The 23,808-nt window shown below is 44.7% G+C and overlaps 1 protein-coding gene across 3 annotated transcripts in view; it reads left to right on the top strand.

Annotated features, from left to right (window-relative positions):
- Nucleotides 1-20,566, top strand: part of UBASH3B (ubiquitin associated and SH3 domain containing B) — a 66,209-nt gene extending 45,643 nt beyond the window's left edge. The window contains exons 2-14 of one of the 3 annotated variants that reach the window (XM_041413897.1): nucleotides 146-199; nucleotides 1,004-1,190; nucleotides 1,613-1,811; nucleotides 4,812-4,981; nucleotides 5,834-6,042; nucleotides 7,417-7,552; nucleotides 8,331-8,451; nucleotides 10,448-10,570; nucleotides 14,064-14,156; nucleotides 15,555-15,699; nucleotides 16,390-16,496; nucleotides 18,085-18,194; nucleotides 19,730-20,566. In XM_041413897.1, the coding sequence (XP_041269831.1) occupies nucleotides 146-199; nucleotides 1,004-1,190; nucleotides 1,613-1,811; nucleotides 4,812-4,981; nucleotides 5,834-6,042; nucleotides 7,417-7,552; nucleotides 8,331-8,451; nucleotides 10,448-10,570; nucleotides 14,064-14,156; nucleotides 15,555-15,699; nucleotides 16,390-16,496; nucleotides 18,085-18,194; nucleotides 19,730-19,867 (1,792 nt within the window). In that variant the 3' untranslated portion in view covers nucleotides 19,868-20,566. Of the gene's footprint in view, nucleotides 1-145; nucleotides 204-1,003; nucleotides 1,191-1,612; nucleotides 1,812-4,811; nucleotides 4,982-5,833; nucleotides 6,043-7,416; nucleotides 7,553-8,330; nucleotides 8,452-10,447; nucleotides 10,571-14,063; nucleotides 14,157-15,554; nucleotides 15,700-16,389; nucleotides 16,497-18,084; nucleotides 18,195-19,729 lie in introns of all 3 variants that reach the window. The other 2 variants (XM_041413898.1, XM_041413899.1) reach the window with 2 other exon arrangements.
- Nucleotides 20,567-23,808: the final 3,242 nt, after the last annotated feature.

The following is a 23,808-nucleotide window of genomic DNA, read 5'->3' on the forward strand; positions in this document are numbered from 1 at the left end:
GTTTATGGGGATTTGACAGGTGGCACATCCAAAAAAAAAAGCCCCAGGGGTTGGAGAATTGGAAAGGGCATCCCATGAGGGCCCAAACACACAGCAACAGACCCAGCAGCACTGAAATTCTCTTTTTATTTTGCTCTCTCTGCAGACAAAAAGCGCTGGCATCGACAGGTGGAAGGAGTGTTCAAGCAGCATGCGACTGGTTGGTATGAAGTAATAAATGTTAAAAAGCAGCAGAAATGGTGGATTTAGGGTTTCAGCCATTAGAATGTGGCATTTTTAAACAGGGCTGTTGTCTGAAAAGCACCTGCAGAGTTAGTGAGGTGCTGTTTAAGTGCTGGAAACGAGCCTGGTCTGAGAGGGGTTTGTGATCTGCAGCAAAGGTGTTATAATAATGTTCTTTTTTTTTTTTTTTAATGACTAAGCAGAGGTAACTGAGTCAGCAGAGGGGCGAGGCAGCTTCTGGAATTGCCTGTCACATTTGAGTCCCCAGGGTTTTGGCCAAAGTCCTTGAATATCTGGGAATAAGAGCTTTATTCAGAGGGACCATCATCAGGCAAGGCCCTCCAGGGAGAGTGGGCTCTGTTAAATCCCTTTGGCTGCCCTTAACAGGAAGCACTGGGGGGAATAAATTCCCAAGCAGGTGGGAAGGGGAATAGGTGAGAGAAGGAACCCCCCCACTCTGCAGCTGGGAGCTGCCTGCTCAGAGACATGGAGTGATTCCTGGTGCTCTCCTCCCTGTGTTCTGCACTCTGAAAGGCAGAAAAGGCAGAAGCAGCGACCTGGCTTGGATCTTCAGAGCATCAGCCTGAAAGTAACCCCCAATTTTCTGTGTTACTGAGCAGTGCTAGTGGGCTGCAAGTGAGGCAGAGCAGCTCTGCCTGCCCCTCCAGAGCTGCATTTTCCCATGCAGGGACAACGAGCGGCAGCACGGGGGGAGCTGGTTTTATTGGGGGAAGAAAATCTGCGACTCTCTCTCGATTTAAGAGCTCTTTCTGCCTGCCAGGCTCTTCTCCCACGTGGGTGACCCGTTCCTGGATGACACCCTGCCCCGGGAGTACGTGCTGTACCTGCGCCCCACCGGGCCCCTGGCGCAGAAGCTCTCCGAGTTCTGGCAGCAGTCGAAGCAGATCTGTGGCAAGAACAAAGCTCACAACATCTTCCCCCACATCACCCTCTGCCAGTTCTTCATGGTAAAGCGCAGCTCCTCTCCCCTCTCTGCTTTAGCCATTCCTTGCCAGGCTCAGCCTGGAGACTTCAGCCTGGCTTAGGGAGGGGCTGCGGGGATTTTGCCGATGCCTGGGCTGCTGGAGGAGGGAATTGTTTTTTTAAGCTGTTGTTTTCAGGGAAGAGCAGCAGCAGAAGACTGAATTCTCATCCTCTCCAGTGATCCTCAGCGTGAGAATGGCTGGGGGGAGCTTGGGGAGGTTACTTGGGGATAGCTGATCCTGCTTTGAGGACAAGGGAGGGGCCAAGGATTTCTAAACATAGATTTTTTTACTTTTTTTTCCATGCCCCTGTGCTTCTTCTCACTGCATGAGGGGAAAGGTAGGCCACTGACACCCACCCACATCCTCTCCTTTCCTGAGCCATGCCTGTCCTGCTTCCTTGGCAGTGTGAGGACAGCAAGGTGGACGCTCTCACGGAAGCCCTGCAGGCCACGGTGATGCGCTGGAAATGCAAATTCCCTGCCCCGCTGCCCCTGGAGCTCTACACGTCCTCCAACTTCATCGGGCTCTTCGTCAAGGAGGAAAGTGCTGAGGTGCTCAAGAAGTTCGCTGCAGACTTCGCTGCAGAGGCGGCTTCCAAAGCAGGTGAGTGACTGCTCTGGCAGCTGCCAGGTTGGGCATTGTCAGAAAAAACAAAGTTTGGGTGTCATGAGAGCCCATCCTGGGCATTGTCAGAAAAAATAAAGTTTGGGTGTCATGAGAGCCCATCCTGGGCATTGTCAGAAAAACAAAGTTTGGGTGTCATGAGAGCCCATCCTGGGCATTGTCAGAAAAACAAAGCTTGGATGGCACGAGATTCCAGCCTGGAGAGTCAGAAAACCAAAACTTTGAAGTCATGAAGGAGCTGAGCCTGGGCATTGTCAGAAAACCAAAGTCTGGAGGCCAAAAGAGCTCAGCTTGGGCATTGTCAGAAAAACCAAAACTTGGAAGCCTTGATAGAAAACCAAAACTTTGGTGTCACGAAGTAGCTCAGCCTGGGCATTGTCAGAAAAACAAAGTTTGGATGCTAAAAGAGCTCAGCTTGGGCACTGATAGAAAACCAAAGCTTGGATGCCATGAATTTGGGGTTTGTCAGAAAAACCGAAACTTTGGTGTCATGAAGGAGCTCAGTCTGGGCATTGTCAGAAAACAAAGTTTGGATGCCAAAAGAGCTCAGCTTGGGCCCTGATAAAAAACTAAAACTTCGAGGCCATTAGAGCCCAGCCTGGGCATTGTCAGAAAAACCAAAACTTTGATGCCATGCAGGAGCTCAGCTTGGGCATTGTCAGAAAAACCAAAACTTTGATGCCATGCAGGAGCAAAGCAGCTGCCAAAACTCACAGTTTGGGCCTTTCCAGAACCCCAAAGCTCTGATGCCACCAAGAAGCAAAGCTCAAAAGCAAATCCCTGATTTTTAAGTGAAAACTCAACACCCCAGTGGGTGCTTTGGCTTTTCAGCTGGGAGATGTCTCACCCTGAGTTTTCAGTGCTGTTTCTGGAAGGGAAGCTGACATTTGGTGGTTCTTTACCCTTTCACAGAGCTGCTCTGAGCCGTTTCCTGCCCGCTCGCCTCCTCCAGCCACCACCACAGAACTTTCCCCGGCCATTTCAAGGCCGTGGTTGTTTTTTCACTGCGTTTTTGAGGTGTGAAGAGGGCTCTGGGAGAAGACCCCAAGTGTTCTTTCCAACCTCAGAGCTCACAGGTGCTCCATGATCCTCTCCTGCTTCTGGAGGGGGAATAACCAGAACCTTGTCCTCTCCTCTGCTGAACAACCTCGCTGAGTGTCACCTCCAAACTGGGAATTCCCAACACCCACAACACCACAATCCCACCCTCCACCACTGCAGAGCTCAGCTTGGCCTGCCCACAACACAACTGGTTTAGTCCTTCCCAATCCCAGGCTTATCCTGGAGCTTAAATGCATCAAAAACGCAGCAAATTCTGCATTCCTGGGGTGTTCCCGTGCTGGGCAGGCACCCACAGCCATGCAGGGATGCTGTGAGTCTGTCCCTGCTCCACAGCAGGGAGCCAGAAGCTCTGGAAAGTTCTTTCCAGAGCCTCTGGAATGTGTTGCTTTCACCTGACCTAGAACTTCCTTTCCCTTTAGAAGAAGGAGGGAATTTTATCTTTTAAAAGAAGGTTTTGGAAGGTAGACATTGGGTGGGTCCAAGGACACTGCAGCCAGTGAGAGTGGGATCAGTGTTTCCCTCCAGCACAGCCAAAAATGCGATTTTTATCCAAAAAAAAAACCCACTGACCCAGAATAAAGAAGCTTTTGTGGCTTCCAACAATCTTCTGCCCTGAGACTACTCCAATTCAGGCCAAATTGGGGTTTCTTAGGGGAAGGCAATTGCTGCATTGCAGCCACAGCTTGGTCAGGTTATCACATTAAAGTCTCTGGGTTTTTTTTTTTTTCAGAGATCTTGAGCATATTTTATTGCTGATGAAAAACAACAACAGAAAAAAGATGGATGAGCTTGCAGAGCTACCCCTGGCTGGCACTTGGAGCCAAGTCTCTGAATAGCTGCAATTGTGACTGAATAATCAGTCAAATCTAATTGCAATTTTTGGTTGAATAAGCATGAATAAATTACGTGCAAACAATGTATCCTGTGATTTCCTCATCTACTGGAAGAGCCCAAATATTTCACATATTTTCACCTGGAATCATCTCCTGATGCAGATTCTTTTTTTCTGCAGGATCATTCTGAATCATTATTATGTTTCCACAATTTGGAAATACTTCACCCTCAGTGACTAAACTGATAATCCAACTAATGCCCAAGGAAAAGATTTAATCAACTTGCACAAACCTGCAAATTCCATAGATTTGTAATTTAGTGCAGCAGAGAGAATGACAGAGGGAGAGTAAAAATCATGCTTTTTTACCTGCTTATTTTGGAAAGATCCTCGGCTGCTCATAAAAACTTCCTGGATTTTCCTACCTGGAAAAATCTCTTTTTTCTTTTGGCAGGAGATCCTGCGTGTCCAGAGCTGCAGTAAGGATTGTCACACCCCCGTTGTTTGGCAGTTTGCAGGGATGCCTTGTCTGGCACCCTGGCTGAATCAGACCCCAAATCTCTGATATTTTCAATATTGGAGACCTCCTGTGGATGCTGACAGTCTGGTCAGAGAGTAAGTCAGATCAACTTTCCCAGGCATTGCTCTGGGGGAGCTTTGAGAAAGCTCAGAGAAAGAATTAAAATAATCTTTAATCTTTGCAGCTGGTGTTTTTAACTCGTTTACTTGCAAGATGTTTACAACAAGGGTGTTGTTCCTAATTAGCAAAGAGGTGAGGGGTATTGATTGAGGACCCACCAGGTCCAGCTTTCTCAGAACAGTCTATAAAACAATGTGATGTCTAAAAGACAATGTGATGTCTAAAAAACAATGTGATGTCTTTTCTGTTGCCTTCTGAGAAGACCTTGGAGTCTGTGTTGCTTTATTCAGCTGTCCCTAATACAACAGCAACAACCTCACACTCCCAGATTCCAGCTGAGCTCCAGCTTGTCCCACTTGAGCATCTTTGCAAGTGCAGCTCTGTTGGAGGCCACGGTCACTAACGTGGCACCAAGGGGTTTTCAGCCCTCCTCTCCCCATTGCAGATGTCCACGTGGAGCCCCACAAGAAGCAGCTCCACGTCACCCTGGCCTATCACTTCCAGAGCAGCCACCTGCCCACGCTGGAGAAGCTGGCCCAGAGCATCGATGTCAAGCTGGGCTGTGACTGGGTGGCCGCGATCTTCTCCCGCGACATTCGCTTCGTCAACCACGAGGTAAACTCCTGGAGCTCCTCTCACCCCAAAATATCACCCCTCTGCTGAAAGTCCCCTTCCATTTCACAGAATCACAGGATAATGAGGTTGGAAGGGATCCCAAAGATCATAGTGTCCAGCCCATGCCCTCACACCTCAACCAGACCATAGCACCAAGTGCCATGTCCAGCCTTTTTTTAAACACATCCAGAGATGCTGATTCCACCACCCCCCTCGGAAGAGCATTCTTTATTTATTATTCTTTCGGTGAATTTTTTTCTTAATATCCAACCTATACCTTCCCTGACGTGGCTGAGACTGTGTCCTCTGGTTCTGTCAGGGCTGCCCGGTGGGAGAGACCGTCCACACCTGTCTGCAACCTCCCTTCAGGAATTGAAGAGAGCAATGGGGTCACCTCTGAGCCCCCTCTTCTCCAGGCTAAACAACCCCAGCTCCTTCAAAAGCCCCTCATAGGGCTTGTGTTCCAAGCCCCTCACCAGCCTTGTGGCAGCAGCTCTCTGGCCACAGAGAGGAGCACAACTTTCCCAGGAATCATTCAGAGGAAAGAATGAGAAACAATTCTTATCTTCACTTGCTGATTATTGTTGGTGTTGTGCACACGTGGGATGTGTTATGGAGATTTGTTTACCAAAGGGTGGTTTCTTAATTAGCCAGTGGTGATGGTGTTTTAACTAAAAACACCAATCAATTCCACCTGTAGCAAGCTAGAATATAAAAAAGAGCAATGGGTTTCATAAAAAAAGATTATTATTCAGCCTTCTGTAATACTTGGAGTCTGTGCTAATTATTACCCAGCCGGGGGCCCGTTTGCTGTGATATCCATTAACAACATTTTGTGCTTTTCTCCCCCAGACTCTGCAAGTGATCTACCCCTACACCCCCCAGAACGACGACGAGCTGGAGCTGGTCCCAGGGGATTTCATTTTCATGTCCCCAGTGGAGCAAACCAGCACGAGTGAGGGCTGGATTTATGGCATTTCCCTGGCCACTGGCTGCTCGGGGCTGCTGCCCGAAAACTACATCACCAAGGCGGATGAATGTGGCACCTGGGTGTTCCATGGGTAGGTCAAGCTGCTCCTCCCCTTTCCCCAGCTGCAAAAAGGGGCTCAGGGATGCCTGGAGAGGCTCCCTGGAGCAGAGGCTGGGCAGAGTTAAAGGAATAAAGCAGGGATTTATTAAAAGGGATTCAAAGGATGCAGCTTGGGCTGTACAGGAGCCTGGCCAAGGCTACACCAAAGATGGATCCCGAGTCATGAGTTTTCACATTTTTGTAAGTTTTGATCCATTTCCATATTGGGTTCCGGCCAGCCCCTGTTGGGACCTCAGCAATAATCCAGTAGCTCAGTGTCATCCTTGCACCCTAATTCCAGCAGGTAATAGATCAGGACCAACATCATAGTGGGTTTTTCCTCCTTTAAATCGTATAACTCACAAGGTGACCTATTTTTGTCCCACTGGCAGAGTCACTCGGGGCTATTTTACCAGCTGAGACACCCCTGTGAGATTTTATCCTAGCTGCTGCTATCAGGGAGCAGCTCCTGCTGCATTTAAGGCACTGAAAAGTGCCAGCTCTGGCAACTCTTTCTGTCAAAGTAAATGACCACATCCATTACCTGATAATGTTCCTTTTTTTTTTTTTTTTTTTTTAATGACTAAGCAGAGGTAACTGAGTCAGCAGAGGGGCGAGGCAGCTTCTGGAATTGCCTGTCACATTTGAGTCCCCAGGGTTTTGGCCAAAGTCCTTGAATATCTGGGAATAAGAGCTTTATTCAGAGGGACCATCATCAGGCAAGGCCCTCCAGGGAGAGTGGGCTCTGTTAAATCCCTTTGGCTGCCCTTAACAGGAAGCACTGGGGGGAATAAATTCCCAAGCAGGTGGGAAGGGGAAATGGCAGCACTGAAAACTGCAGGAGCAACAGGGCTGAGTCCCTGCCAGGGGGAGAAGCTGTTTTGGGCACAGAAACCCTGAAAACTGCCCAGGGAGAGGCCCCAGGTTTCTGCTGAAGCCACAGCTTGTGCTAAAAAAGTGAGTGCAAACTCCCTGCAGCCATTAATTCCCAAACTTGGGAGCACAAAGCCACAGTCAGTGACACGGACAGGTCCCCAGGTGATGTTAGTGAGCATCCTGTGTCGTCAGGAGGGTCCTGGCAATGTCCATGAGAATATTCCAGGGTGGGGAGAGCCTCCCAGGCCAAAGTTTGGGAATTGTTCTGTGAATTGTTTCTAAGGAAACCAGCCCATGGAGATGGAATTGGTCCCCTCACGTGTGTGCATCACCTGGCAAGGTGCTCTCAGGGCAGCACTAAAACCCCAATAATAATGAAATAACATCACAACAGTAATTACCACCGGCTCCTGGAGGCTACAGAAACATCCTGGGAGCAGCCTGAGCACAAAGAGCGTGCCCAAACACAATGTTTTTCTATTTTTGGCAGGTCCTACTCCATTCTGAACACCACATCTTGCCCATCCCTCCAAGCCTTTGCTGATGGAGCTCTGGAGAGAAGGCAGCAGGAGGACCAAGGGCCAGGGGACGCTGGGCCCCTCACCATCATCTGCCAGAACGTGCAGGTGGGGACCCCACAGCCAGAAATCGTTAGGGACAAGCTTCCAGTGAAAGGATTTTCCCCAAAAATTTATCTTTTCAATCCCTGCAGCACAAGTTACAGAGTTTTTTAATGACACAACGCCATCCCCAAACTGCCTCTTCAGCTGGGGTGGCAGGACCCCATCCTGTGCCCCCTCAGCAGCTTTACACCACCTATAGTAAATGTAAATGCACCAGGATTATATGTAGAGATAAATGTATTATGAATTCCCAAAGAGCCCCACAAACCCATAAAAGCAGTAAGTCCTGCAGCCTTCCCTGGGATGTTTGCACAAGGGCAAAGCAGGAGGAGCCTGCTGCTGGCTCCTGTGGCTTGCTCAGGTGTCTCTCCTCTCTGCTGAAGGTCAAACCTGCCGTCACTGTGATGCCTGGAGCAGAGGCTGGGCAGAGTTAAAGGAATAAAGCAGGGATTTATTAACAAGGTTTTCAAAGGACACACCTTGGGCTGTACAAGAGCCTGGCCAAGGCTACACCCCAGATGGACTCCTGGTCACGAGTTTTCACATTTTTGTAAGTTTTGGTCCATTTCCACGTTGGGTTCATTGTCCAATTCCAGCTCCAGGTGATGCAGTCCCATCCTCCCAGGTTGCTCTCCTCCATTCCCTTTTTGGGGCTGGAAAAGGATTATTCTGTGTGACTGAGCTGTGAGGAGAACTTCTGGCACTTGATACAAAGCTCAGAGTTATGCACAGAGTCTGGAAAATCTAAAAGCCCCAACTGAAGGCATCAATTCCCTTGCAGCCCCTGAGGATAAGCAGCCAGCCGGGCCCTCAGAAGCGCTGCCTGTTCGTCTGCAGGCACGGCGAGAGGATGGATGTGGTTTTTGGGAAGTACTGGCTGTCCCAGTGCTTCGATGCCAAAGGTGAGCCCGGGGTGCTGCATACAGGTAAAACCTTACAGAAGAAAGGCCTTATTGTCGTTGTGTTTGCAGGTCCCCAGGACGAGGGAAGAGATGAATCTGACTCCATATTTCTTAGAAGGCTGATTTATTATATTATAATGTTATATTATATTAAAATGCTATACTAAAGCTGTACTAAAAAGAATAGAGAAAGGAATACATCAGAAGGCTAGGAAAAAGAATGAATAATAAAAATCTGTGACTGCTCAGAGCCTCACACAGCTGGACCATGATTGGTCATCAAGTAAAAACAATCCACACGAGACCAATCAAAGATGCCCCTGTTGGTAAACCATCTCCAGAGCACATTCCACAGCCATCAGGTAGTTACTGTTTGCATTTCTTTTCTGAAGCTTCTCAGGAGAAAAATCCTAGCAAAAGGATTTTCATAAAATATCGTGGTGACACCTTATAATGTTGTAGTTGAGAAGGTCACAACACAAAGCAACACTCCATTTTCAGAAGGTTTCAAACCTGTTTCTATTACAGCATGGATGCTTTTTATGCAATCTTACAAAACTCTTCAGTTTACACTTTACTCATTGGTCAGGAAAGACAAAGTGCTCATTGGAACAGGCAGCTGCAGGTTTCTCTTATTTATCCTTCTTTCTTTCTTGGTTTCTGTGTCAACAACTTTGGTAGAGAATTCTTTCAGGGGTAAACATGGATCCTCGTATCAAACCCCTGTCTGGCTCACAGAAGTCACTGTAAAACTCTTCCACGTTATAAAATTAGGCCTTGCTATTTCAGCTTAATTAACAGGTAGCCTGTGAAGTTCCCAAGGAAAAGAACCACGAGAATGGGTTTACATAACAATCTGTTCTTGTCAAAAGGCAGCTTGCATCTGTGAAAATGAAGAAATCCACAAAGAAAAAAATGCAAACACCTGTGTAAAGAGAGAGTCATAGCACGTACACACCTTCTAACCAATGAATTGAGTGGCAAGAAAGTTAGAATTTATTCTAATAATTTAGTTAGTTTTATTCTAACCAACCTGAATAAAACACAGCAACTTGGAAATTGGATAAAAAATAGGCTGTGACGTTAAAGTGGAGCCTTTGCTGCTGGAACTTTGAAGTGTTCTGCCTGTTGTTATTCACCTTTATCATTATAGGGGGGTATCCCAGGATTTAGTGGAGGAAGGAGAAGTGGCCACTGCCTGGTGGAAGCTGTGGGTTTTAACACAAAATGACGATTTTTGTGCAGCCAGCAGCAGCAAGTCATCCAGGGAGGAAATACTCCATTTGGCAATATTTGGGAAAATATTGCAGGAGTGATTACACCCTGCAGTTACATCACCAAAGAGAAAATGCAGTCGTGATGCTGGTAGTCAGTGTTCATGAAAACATTTGCTGCCATCAGAGAAACATTTTGCACTGCTGGCTCTCGTGAAATGGAGCCATTGACTTCTTAAATGAAAATAACACTGCTCAGAGTCAGTTTTGGGGCATAAATTGCTGTTTTCAACCCGCTTGGGTTTCATACCAGTGAACAAATTATAACTTCAGGCTCTGTTGGCTTAGAGTTGATCAGAAATCTGTCCTAAAAGTCTTTCTTCTATTCAAAACCACAAATACCTTGTAGTGAAAGGATAATTTAACAACTCCCTTCATTCTAAACTATGGCTAAAGAGCTCTGGTGTTCTCACCTCCTGTAAAAGTGGAATGTTTGTTGTGGGATAGAAATTACTTTCCCTTGGGGAAATCAGTCCTAAAAAAAAATGTTAGAACCTTAGCAACATTCTGTGCTGATTTTGAGCTGGTGAGAGGTATTTAATTTAATTTTTGTGAGATTCCTGATGGATTTACAAGGGAACCAAAAAACCAAAACTACTCACAAGCCAGGCTTAGGCAGGACCTGCACAGCACAGCTGAGGTGGTGGGAGAGGGGAAAATCAGGTGTGATGTCCCTGCCTCTGCCTGGGGGAATAATTGCAGCTTGGCACCTCTCCCTGCAGGCAGGTACATGCGCAGTAACCTGAATATGCCTCACAATTTACCTCAGAGGAGTGGTGGTTTCAGGGATTACGAAAAAGATGCTCCCATCACCGTGCTGGGCTGCACCCAGGCCAGGCTCGTGGGTAAGTGCTGCTCAGCAGGCAAAGCTTGCAGCTGGACGAGGGGGGATTTGGGGGGGATTTTGGGAAGGAATTGCTCCTATGAGTGTGGCACAGGTTGTCCATCCATGGAAGTGTCCAAGGCCAGGCTGGACAGGGTTTGGAGCAAGCTGGGGTTGTGGAAAATGTTCCTGCCGAGGGGTTTTTTGGTTTTTTCCATCCCAAATGATTCCATGGGTTTGGAGCTACCTGGTTTAGTAGAAGGTGTCTCTGCCCAGGGAGGTTTTGGTTTTTCTAACCCAAATCATTCAATGGGTTTGGAGCAACCTGGTTTAGTGGAAGGTGTCTCTGCCCAGGAGGTTTTTGGTTTTTCAAACCCAAATGATTCCAAGTTTGATCTTGCCCAGGAAGCTTCATTATCTTCCTCCCCATCAGAGAAAGGAAACGTGCAAGGCAGGAAAAAATGGATTGGATGCCCTGAGCTAACGGGATTTAAATCTTTCAAGGAGCTTTGCAAAGTCTCTTCACCCTCCCCAGCAATCAAACCCAAATGATGCCATGGTTCCATGAAGATCTTGCCCAGGAAGCTTCATTATCTTCCTCCCACTTCCTCCCATTATCTTCCTCCCCATCAGAGAAAGGAAACGTGCAAGGCAGGAAAAAATGGATTGGATGCCCTGAGCTAATGGGATTTAAATCTTTCAAGGAGCTTTGCAAAGTCTCTTCACCCTCCCCAGCAATTTCCCTCTCCCAAAGGAAACCTCATCTCCTTCAGCTGATGAGGAGAAGGCAAAGCAGAGATGTAGGACTGGGGGAAATCAAAGCCATCAAAGCATGGGTGCCGTGGGAAGATTGTGTTATTATCCACATTGTGGAGCAATGCAGCAGTGTGGCTGTCACCTCCTGCAAAATCTGCTTTTTTCACCCAGTTTGCCACACCAGTATCCTTTTATCAGTCTGCCTGGCTTTATATTGTCACAAATAACTTCCAGTGTTCTCCCATCCTGATCCCTGCCTCCTGAGCCTGCTGGTTTGTGCACAGACACAAAATCCTCTGCCAGGAGCACATCTTGAGAGCTGTGATGAGGGAGCCCAGCCCCTCAAAGACACGAGCTCTGAGCATTTCCTCCAACTCAGATCCTTCCGAGCACTCCTTGCTGGTCACATCCAAAGTGGGGCAGCTAAAATTATCCTGCCTTTTGTGAACACAAATAAATCACAGCGCAGCAGCAGGAGGGTGCTCAGGCTCCACATGGCAGCGGGGTTTGCAGTCTGCACAGGACAGAAGGGACCCTGTGAGTGTCACAGCACACTTTGCTGGTGGCATTTGGGGGACAGGACACTTAGGGTGGCATTAAGAGCTCCAAGGACACTGCTGATGGCACTCAGGGACAAGGACACACTTTGGTGGCATTAAGAGCTCCAAGGACACTTTGCTGGTGGCATTAGAGGGGTCTCTGGACACCCTTTCCTGGTGGCATTCAAGGGGTCTGAGGACACTTTGCTGGTGGCTTTGAAGAGCTCCAAGGACACATTTTGCTGTGGCATTCAGGGGTTCAAGGACACACTTTGCTAATGGCAGTAAAGGGGTCCAAGGACACACAATTTGTGACATTAAAGGGGTCCAAGGACACTTTGCTGGTGGCAGTAAAGGGGTCCCAGGACACATTTTGTGGGGCATTAAAGGGGTTTGAGGACACACATCAGTAGTGGCATTAAAAAGGTCCAAGGACACACTTTGTGTGGCATTAAAGGGGTCCAAGGACACATTTTGTGTGGCATTAAAGGGGTCCAAGACACATTTTGTGTGGCATTAAAGGGGTCCAAGGACACAATTTGTGTGGCATTAAAAGGGTTTGAGGACACACTTTATGTGGCATTAAAAGGTTCCAAGGACACACTTTCCTGGTGGCATTTGGGGGATCTTAGGATACACTTTGCTGGTGGCATTAAAGGGGTCCAAGGACACAATTTGTGTGGCATTAAAAGGGTTTGAGGACACACTTTATGTAGCATTAAAAGGGTTCCAAGGACACACCTTGTGTGGCATTGAAAGGGTCTGAGGACACACCTTGTGTGGCATTAAAAGGTTCCAAGGACACGTTTTGCTGGTGGCACTGAGGGGGTCTGGGGACACACCTTGCCATGGCATTCAAGGGTCCAAGGACACGGCTGCAGCTGTGGTGGCACCGTGTGACCTCCACACGATTGCTGTGATGACCCAAGCCCTGAGCAGCTCCTGTGACACGGGGCTGGCAGATGTCCCTCTCCTCAGTGTCCCCTCTTCTCCCAAGGCGTTTCTAGGTCAGCCTGCCATGGTGACAGCCACTGTCAGGGTGAGTGTCCCCTCCTTGCTGCCACGCCTTTTCCAGAAGGAAAATGTGCCTGCTGCTCACTGCCAGCCTGAGCAGATCCCTGCTCTCCTTGGCTTCTGCGGGAAAATTAAAACCCTGATACAGGAACATTAAAACCCTTATGTAGGAATATTGAAACCCTGATGTAGGAAAATTAAAACCCTGATACAGGAACATTAAAACCCTTATGTAGGAATATTAAAAACCCCATGCAGGAATATTAAAAACCCTGATGTAGGAATATTAAAAACCCTGATGTAGGAATATTGAAACCCTGATACAGGAATATTAAAAACCCTGATTCAGGACCATTAAAAACCCTGATTCAGGACCATTAAAAACCCTGAAATATGACTATTAAAACCCTGATACAGGAACATTAAAACCCTTATACAGGAATATTAAAACCCTTATATAGGAATATTAAAAATGCTGACGTAGGAACATTGAAACCCTGATGTAGAAATATTGAAACCCTGACACAGGAATATTAAAACCCTGATGTAGGAACATTGAAACCCGGAAGTAGGAATATTAAAACCTTGAAGTAGGAACATTAAAACCCTGATACAGGAACATTAAAACCCTGATGCAGAAACATGGAAGCCCTGATGTAGAAATATCAAAAACCCTGATACGGGAATATTTAAAACCCTGATGCAGGAATATTAAAACCCTGATGCAGTAATATTAAAACCCTGATGCAGGAATATTTAAAGCCCTGCTATTAACACATTACCAAGCCTGGCAGTGGAGGTGATTCTCATCCCGTTGGCAGTGGTCTCTCCCAGCTGTGTAATGAGATTTATGCTAGCAGGGACTCCAGCCCACTGAATTCAGCTGGGTTTGAGTTGTGTTCAATATAAAAGCCCTGCTATTAACACATTACCAAGCCTGGCATTGGAGGTGATTCTCATCCCATTGGCAGTGGTCTCTCCCAGCTGTGTAATGAGATTTATGCCAGCAGGGACTCCAGCCCACTGAATTCAGCTGGGTTTGAGTTGTGTTCAATCCTCTGATTTATGGCTTACAAATGCAATTAAATTTGTAAACCCAAGACCTTTACAATTTTTCTGGCTGCTTTTTTGGCCAGACCCAAAGAAGCAGCTCCTTGCAGTGCCTTTCACCTGGATTTATTCACAAAAATCAGAACTTTCTTGCAGGTGAAGCCTTGCTAGAAACCAACACCATTGTGGACTACATCTACAGCTCGCCATCGCTGCGCTGCGTGCAGACAGCCCACAACATCCTGAAAGGTAAGAGCACAGGGGACAGGCTGCATTCTCCTCATCTGCTGCACAAAACAGCAGCAAATTTATTATTATATTATTATATTACATATATTATATTGGTATACTGTTATAGATATAATATAATTTATTTAATTGTTTAAATAAATCTAATTTATTTGATTTATTTAATTTCTTATTTATTTGTTTTGAATTTATTTATATATTATAATCAATTAATTAATGCTTTATTTGAATTAGTATTTTGTTTACATTTATTATTTTATTTAATTGTTCTATTATATATCCTATTCTATTATTCTATTCTTATATTTTATTATAGATAATATTATTACAATCTGTATTATTCTATTCTATTCTTCTATTATTATTATTATTATTATTATTATTATTATTATTATTATTATTATTATTATTATATATTAAGTGACTGGCAATCATTATTTCCATCGCAATATATTTTATATCAGCACAATCCATAAGGAACCCTTTTCTAATTGCACCAGCTGCCAACCAGAGCTTGACATTCATTACACGTTCATTCATTCATACATTATTTTATAATTAATAATTATTTAATTATTTACAAATCAATTGTAGAGCATAATTAAACAAACACTTAATTTTTTATTATAGATAATATTATTACAATCTGTATTATTCTAGTTTATTCTTTTATTATTATTATTATTATTATTATTATTATTATTATTATTATTATTATTATAATATATTAAGTGACTGGCAATCATTATTTCCATCGCAATATATTTTATATCAGCACAATCCATAAGGAACCCTTTTCTAATTGCACCAGCTGCCAACCAGAGCTTGACATTCATTACACGTTCATTCATTCATACATTATTTTATAATTAATAATTATTTAATTATTTACAAATCAATTGTAGAGCATAATTAAACAAACACTTAATTTTCTATAGAAAACCAACAAATTGTTGGCTTGTTTCAGCGGACCATACACATGAAATAAATTTAATTATTTGTCATTTTTATAGTGAATATTCTTTTAATTCTTTACAAATCAGTTCTAGGGCATTCTCTCAGAATTCTCTCCGTTTCCCAGGCATGCAGCAGGAAGATCCGCGTGGAGCCGGGCCTGTTCGAGTGGACCATACACATGAAATAATTTTTTTTTTTCATTTTTATAATGGATAATTTTTAATTCTTTACAAATCAATTCTAGGGCATTCTCTCATAGAATTCTGTCCGTTTCCCAGGCATGCAGCAGGAGAACACGCTGAAGATCCGCGTGGAGCCGGGCCTGTTCGAGCAGACCATGAAATAAATCCAATTCTTTTTCATTTTCATAACGAATCATTTTTTACTTATTTACAAATCAATTCTAGGGCATTCTCTCATAGAATTCTGTCCGTTTCCCAGGCATGCAGCAGGAGAACACGCTGAAGATCCGCGTGGAGCCGGGCCTGTTCGAGTGGACCAAGTGGGTGTCGGGGAGCTCGCTGCCCGCCTGGATCCCGCCCGCGGACCTGGCCGCGGCCACGCTCAGCGTGGACACAACCTACAGGTACCGGGGCTGGGGGCTCCGCGGGGGCTCCGCACCCAGCTCTGCCCGGGGGCAACTGCAGTGCTCAGGGGAAGAGTGCTCAGGCTCTCGAAGGAAACTCGGAGCAGGCTCGAGGCTGCTGTGCTGAATGTGGCCTGAAAATTATATATAAATACATATATTTTTTAAAAAAGAACATTTTTTAAATTATTTATATATATATATGTGTGTGTATATATATATGTGTCTATATGTGTGTGTCTATATACGTATATATATAAAATAATATCTATAAAAATAGATCTAGAAAAATATATAAATATGACCTGAACATTCTATATTTTATATATATAGAATATGAAATATATAGATAATTATCTAATATATATTATTTTATATATTTATATCTACATTATATAAACATATATAGAAAATACATACACCATATGTGAAACACATATATATAATTATCAATATTTATTTATAAATTATATAAATATAATTTTATATTAAAATATATGTATAGAATAAATTTTGGCTTATTATAAACCAAGATTCCCATATCACTGGCAATTCCTCCTGATCATGGACCTTCCAGTTAGAATTCTATATTTGTACAATCTCCTGGCTGTGTTTTTCTCCTCCCAGACCCCTTGCAGTTAGAATTCTTTATTTTTACAATATTTCCCGGCTGTGTTTTTCTCCTCCCAGACCTCATATTCCCGTCAGCAAGTTGGTGGTTTCTGAGTCGTACGACTCCTACATCAGCAGAAGCTACCAAGTAACGAAGGAAATCATCAGTGAATGTAAAGGCAAAGGTGAGTGCTGCAGAGGGGATGGCAATTCCAATATTCCTGAAACCTTTCCCTCTGAGGGGATGAATTCCCACCTCTGGATCTCTCATCCTCTCTCCCAGAAGCATCAGAAAGTCCTGAGCTTTAATTTCAGATAAACTCCTCTTACAGGAGAGGGCCAGAAAGTCAAATAGCAGAATTATTTTAGGCATCCCATTGGAATGATGGGAATTTATTCCCAAGGGAATAAATGAATTATTTTTCAGATGCATCACCTTACAAGAAAGGGCCATAAAGTTAAATAGCAGAATTGTTTTAGGGATCCCAACCCATTGGAGTGATAGGAATTTATTCCCAAGGGAATAAATGAATTATTTGCCCTCTGCTGTGTGTTCCCAGCACTAAATGGGGCATTTGTCCTCCAAAAACCTTAGAACATTTCTCCAAACACAATACTGAATTGTTTTTTTTTAATTCCTAGCTGTCGTTGTTGATCCAAAACATTCTGAGAATCCCTAAATTCTGGTGTTTTCACTGATTTCCTCTCACTGACCTGTCTCTGCCTTCTAAGCTTTGATATGAATGGTTTGCACACAAAATTCAAAAGCACAGTGGGGCAATTTCCAGCACTAAATGGGGCATTTGCCCTCCAAAAACCTTAGAACATCTCTCCAAACACAATACTGAATTTTTTTTTTAAATCCCTAGCTGTCGTTGTTGATCCAGAACATTCTGAGAATCCCTAAATTCTGGTGTTTTCACTGATTTCGTCTCACTGACCTGTCTCTGCCTTCTAAGCTTTGATATGAATGGTTTGCACACAAAATTCAAAAGCACAGTGGGGCATTGCTTGTGAAGGATCTCGGAAATAGAAACTGTGCAAAGCCAGCAAGTGAAATTCAAGTGTTTGTTGTAACAGGAATTCATTTTTGCCTAGGCAAAAAGCATCTGCTTCCCAACACAGCTGAAATCTCACTGGAATTCTTGGTTTTTGCCAGAAAGCATTTTTAAAGCAAGTAGGAGTGAGTTAACCACTACCCTGAAAATTGAGAAATGCTCTAAACATGTTAACAAATCCCATTTTCCCCTTCATTCACTATTGTATTTGCAGGGTGCCCCGTGGCAGGAAGGAATGATGAATCTGTCTCCATGTTCTCAGAAGGCTAATTTATTATTTTATTGTCTATATTATACTAAAGAATACTATACTAAACTATACTAGAATACAGAAAGGATACAGACAGAAAGCTAAAAAAATAATAATGAAAACTTGTGACTCTCTCCAGAGTTCCAACACAGACTGGCCAACGAGTCAAAACAATTCAATTAAACAATCACCTGTGGGTAAACAATCTCCAACCACATTCCAAAGCAGCAAAACACAGGAGAAGCAAATGAGATAAGAATTGTTTTCCTTTTTCTCTGAGGCTCCTCAGCTTCCCAGGAGAAAAATCTTAGCAAAGGGATTTTTCAGAAAATACAAATGTGACAATTCTCAGTTTGATGTGTTGTTGTATGATAAAGTGTTTTAAAAGGCTGCTTGATCTGGGGCACCAGCCCCCAACCCTGGCTTTAGCTCCCTCCTCAGGCTGCGTTTCTCATTTTGTCTCAGGAAACAACATCCTGATCGTGGCTCACGCATCCTCCCTGGAGGCCTGCACCTGCCAGCTCCAGGGGCTGTCACCCCAGAACTCCAAGGATTTTGTACAGATGGTCCGAAAGGTAACGGCCAGCGGGAGCAGGGCCCTGGCTCTGCAGAGACAAAACCAGCTGGAAATCTGCTGCAGCAGGGTTTGGGCTGAGCTTCACTCATGTCAGGAGTCAGGAGGGTGAGGGAGAAGGGTTTGAGGGGCTGGGACAGAGTGTGGGGTCAGGGGCCCTCCTGAGATGGTTTTGCAGGGACTCTTTAGGGCTTTTTTGAAGTCAGGTGTCCATCTAAAATGGGTTTGCAAGGACTATTTGTGCTTTGTGGGGTCAGATGCCCACCTAAGTTTGGTGTTTTGTGGGGTCAGATGCCCATTTAAGATGGGTTTGCAGGGACTCTTTTTGGCTTTGTGGGGTCAGGTGCCCTCCTGAGATGGGTTTGCAGGGGCTGTTTGTGCTTTGTGGGGTCAGGTGTCCATCTAAGGTGGGTTTGCAGGGACAATTTAGGGTTTTGTGGGGTCAGATACCCACCTGAGTTTGGTGTTTTGTGGGGTCAGATGCCTATTTAAGATGGGTTTGCAGGGACAGTCTGTGCTTTGTGGGGTCAGATGCCCACCTGAGATGGGCTTGCAGAGACTCTTTTTGGCTTTGTGGGGTCAGGTGCCCTCCTGAGATGGGTTTGCAGGGGCTGTTTGTGCTTTGTGGGGTCAGGTGTCCATCTAAGATGGGTTTGCAGAGACTCTTTTTGGCTTTGTGGGGTCAGATGCCCACCTGAGATGGGTTTGCAGGGACTCTTTAGGGCTTTGTGGGTAGCAGGGGCTGTGCAGAGAGCCCCAAATCTCTCCAGCACAGCCAGCCGAGCATTTCAGCCCTACAGCACCTCCCCTGCTCATCTAAAGAGATGTTCACCACCAAAAGGCTGGAAATTATAACAGGTTTTTATTTCCTCTCCACGTTTCCCCCAAAGCTGTGCTGGTTTGGGACCACATTTGCTTTGAGCTGGTCCCTATTTTAAAGCTGCGGGTTTTTATTTCTTCTCCTTTCTTGCCCTCTGCAGAGGCTCCCTGGGGTATTCAGGTCTCATCTGGGAACCCCTGAGCTGCAGGAACATCCACATTTCCCCCAAAGTTCAAACAAAACAGGAACAAAAATGTTCCTGAGGTGCAGGAACGTTCACGTTTCTCCCAAAGCTGTTCTGGTTTGGGACCACATTTGCTTTGAGCTGGTCCCTATTTTAAAGCTGCGTTCCATTTAAAACAACATTCCTTTCAAAATTACGTTTTTAAAACTGAATTCTTAAACCTACATTCCATTCAAAACTGTATTTTTAAAAACTTCATTCTTAAAATTACATTCTCAGAACTACATTCTATTCAAAACTGCATTTTTAAACCCACATTCCAAGGGCATCATCTGTTTGGTTTTTTTTTCCCAGTGTTTTGCACAGGCAGTGGTGCACAGTCTGTCAATCACCATCTGAAAATGGACTTTGGGAGGGGGAAAGGGAGAAAAAAGGGTGAAATCCTGGAGTGGCACAGCAGGGCTTCACCCCTGGGGATTGCACAGCTCAACCCCTGCTTTTTTTGCCTTAATCCCCACCTCTCTCCTCACAGATTCCCTACCTGGGCTTTTGCTCCTGTGAAGAACTGGGGGACACTGGTGTGTGGCAGCTCACAGACCCTCCCATCCTCCCTCTCACCCATGGACCAACTGGAGGCTTTAACTGGAGAGAAACCCTCCTGCAGGAGTAGGGAGCAGCCCAGCAAGGACAGCCCTTCCCAGCGCTGGAGAATGGCTCTTCTTCTTCCTTGTGTTTCATTGCCAGCAGGAAAAACCCTCCTCATCTGTCCCGTGGCTCCCTCCAAGCGTATCTCACACAGCCACAGCCCTGCCAAAATCCTCATTTACAACAAAATGGGCTGATTTGAGGCGGGGCAGGGGGGGAATATTAAAATACAGCTCGAGGTTCTTGCACGGCTCGGGGTTGGTTTCCTCACCTTGAAGGAGCTCTGGTGACACTTTCATGCCACTGCAGGGACAGGGAGCTCTGTGTGTGTCAGGCAGGATGCTGGGGATGTTTTCTATTTTTGCAAAGTGTCTGCAGCCTTGTTCAGCACCTCGTGCTTGCTCCACTCCCAAAGCCCCCAAAGCCTCAGCACCTCCCAGAAAAATAAAAGGGTTTTATTTCCTTCCCCCAGGCTGGGAAGGAGCCCAGCATGCTGCCCCAGGTTATTCCTCCCTCTCCTCTGAGCAGAGATGGGAGTGCTCAAAGTGTGCTGGATGTTGTGCAGAGATTGGTTGGTATTCAGGAAAATTCTGGATCAGAGGAAAATTCTGAGTTTCACATCTGTTGCAGGTGAACTGCAATTCCAGCTTCCCTAAAGAGGAGAAAAAAACTGGGCTGGAACAAACCCCCCAAAAAAGGAGAAATAATTGGGATGGCGCAAACTCCAAAACAAGGAGAAATAATTGGGATGGCGCAAACTCCAAAACAAGGAGAAATAATTGGGATGGCGCAAACTCCAAAACAAGGAGAAATAATTGGGATGGCGCAAACTCCAAAACAAGGAGAAATAATTGGGATGGCGCAAACTCCAAAACAAGGAGAAATAATTGGGATGGCGCAAACTCCAAAACAAGGAGAAATAATTGGGATGGCGCAAACTCCAAAACAAGGAGAAATAATTGGGATGGCGCAAACTCCAAAACAAGGAGAAATAATTGGGATGGCGCAAACTCCAAAACAAGGAGAAATAATTGGGATGGCGCAAACTCCAAAACAAGGAGAAATAATTGGGATGGCGCAAACTCCAAAACAAGGAGAAATAATTGGGATGGCGCAAACTCCAAAACAAGGAGAAATAATTGGGATGGCGCAAACTCCAAAACAAGGAGAAATAATTGGGATGGCGCAAACTCCAAAACAAGGAGAAATAATTGGGATGGCGCAAACTCCAAAACAAGGAGAAATAATTGGGATGGCGCAAACTCCAAAACAAGGAGAAATAATTGGGATGGCGCAAACTCCAAAACAAGGAGAAATAATTGGGATGGCGCAAACTCCAAAACAAGGAGAAATAATTGGGATGGCGCAAACTCCAAAACAAGGAGAAATAATTGGGATGGCGCAAACTCCAAAACAAGGAGAAATAATTGGGATGGCGCAAACTCCAAAACAAGGAGAAATAATTGGGATGGCGCAAACTCCAAAACAAGGAGAAATAATTGGGATGGCGCAAACTCCAAAACAAGGAGAAATAATTGGGATGGCGCAAACTCCAAAACAAGGAGAAATAATTGGGATGGCGCAAACTCCAAAACAAGGAGAAATAATTGGGATGGCGCAAACTCCAAAACAAGGAGAAATAATTGGGATGGCGCAAACTCCAAAACAAGGAGAAATAATTGGGATGGCGCAAACTCCAAAACAAGGAGAAATAATTGGGATGGCGCAAACTCCAAAACAAGGAGAAATAATTGGGATGGCGCAAACTCCAAAACAAGGAGAAATAATTGGGATGGCGCAAACTCCAAAACAAGGAGAAATAATTGGGATGGCGCAAACTCCAAAACAAGGAGAAATAATTGGGATGGCGCAAACTCCAAAACAAGGAGAAATAATTGGGATGGCGCAAACTCCAAAACAAGGAGAAATAATTGGGATGGCGCAAACTCCAAAACAAGGAGAAATAATTGGGATGGCGCAAACTCCAAAACAAGGAGAAATAATTGGGATGGCGCAAACTCCAAAACAAGGAGAAATAATTGGGATGGCGCAAACTCCAAAACAAGGAGAAATAATTGGGATGGCGCAAACTCCAAAACAAGGAGAAATAATTGGGATGGCGCAAACTCCAAAACAAGGAGAAATAATTGGGATGGAGGAAACCCCAAAGAAAAACAATTGGGGTGGAGGAAACCCCAAAAAAAGATAAATAATAGGGATGGAGGAAACGCCCAAAACAAGGAGAAATAACTAGGATGGAGGAAACCCCAAAACAAGAGAAACAATTGGGATGGAGGAAACCCCCAAAGGAGAAACAGCTGGGATGGAGCAAACCCCAAAAAAAGGAAACCCCAAAAGAGAAACAACTGGGCTGGAGCAACCCCGGAGGAGCTGAGCTCAGTTTGGAGCTGCCCATCCTGTCCATGCTCAGCCCAGCCTGGCCAGCATCCCAGCTATTCCCACAATCCACAGGACAAATATCCCATTATTCCTACTTTTAGGACTGTGTAACACCCCTGAGGCCACTCGTAAGTGCTTTGTCACAGCAGGGATGGAACTGAAAAGTCAGGGAGAAAATTTAGGACAGGGCAAGGGAATTAAAAAAAAAATCCTGTTCCTGTGTTGTTTTATCGCTGTCAGGTTCATTTTTAATTGGCAGTTAAACTATTTTTGGCTGTGTGCAGACATTCTGAGGAGCATTTCTGGCTTGTTTTCATCCATAAAAAAAAAAAATTAATTAAATATTTGACAATCACACCAAAAAAAAAAAGAAAGAATTTGGTTGCTGAAGTGTGTGAATTCTCCAGATTTTTTGTTTCATGCCAGCAAGGTGTAAATTAGGGCAGGAAATATTGTTGTATTCTAATATTTATTGCTCAGATCCTGCTGGAGATGAGTGACATTAAAAGGAGTTTTTTAGGAGCATGAAACAGAGAGGGAGCAAAAGCTGAATGCACAATTTGGGTGGTGTCAGCTGCTCTTTGATATAGTAATAGAGAAAAAAAGTGTTCTGCTTGAGGAGGTAGATGTTAAAATACTCTTCTTTAAGAAAATATATATATTTTTGGATGTTTGGGAAATATTTTGACAATTGTAGTCTTCGTCTCCAATTAGGTGTCAAGAATCACAGGGAGAAAAATCTTATTTTCTTCAGCATTTTGAGTTTTCTTGGGGGTTTTGTGTTAAGCAGTCTCGTGTTGAAAAGGCTTTTTGGGTGGAAGAAAAGAGAAAAAACGTTGTTCCTTTTAAATTTGTAATTGAGAGGTTAAGAAGACAAAAGAATTGCTGCTTCACTTTCACCCCGTTAATGTGGATTTAATGCTGGTTAATGTGGATTTAATGTCACTCCAGTGGTTTGTCCCAGAACATTCAACTTGAGCTCGCCAAAATCTTTTCCTTCACTGTGAGCTGCATCAGATCCCAAGTTTATTCTAACAGCACTTCCCAGGTTTCTCCTTCTCTCCACAATTAAGGGGAAAAAAAGCTGCAAACCTGCCAAGAGCAAACAGTTAATTTTTATCATTTGCAATGTATGGCTCAGAAAAAAAACAAGAATTAAATGGACATTGCACCCAGATCAACAGAGCTTTGCTTGTTTATGCAAAATGAGGATCCAGACCGTGATAACTTCAGTAAAAATTGGTATTTCCCTTTTCACTCCAGACAGAAGCTGGCTGAGGCCAGGGGACTCTGCTGATGGGAAATTGTCGTGAATTTGAGAGAGTTTTTATCCCCAAACGATGGCCTTGGTTTGTGGTTTGGTTTAATTCCTGTCTAAAGAGGCACAGAGGAAATTATCAAGGCAGGAGGGATGGGGGAGCAGAGTGCTGGGATGGCGTCACGGAATAAAAATGCAATTAACAGTGGCTGTTAATTAACAGGTTGGCTGCAAAGGCTCTAAATCACTTCTTGCTGCTCCCCACTTCCTCAAATTCATCCCCCAGGGACTCTTCATAACCCACAACA

This window comes from Onychostruthus taczanowskii, unplaced genomic scaffold (genome assembly GCF_017590055.1).
Source record: "Onychostruthus taczanowskii isolate IOZ18803 unplaced genomic scaffold, ASM1759005v1 scaffold43, whole genome shotgun sequence".
Lineage (NCBI taxonomy): Eukaryota > Metazoa > Chordata > Aves > Passeriformes > Passeridae > Onychostruthus > Onychostruthus taczanowskii.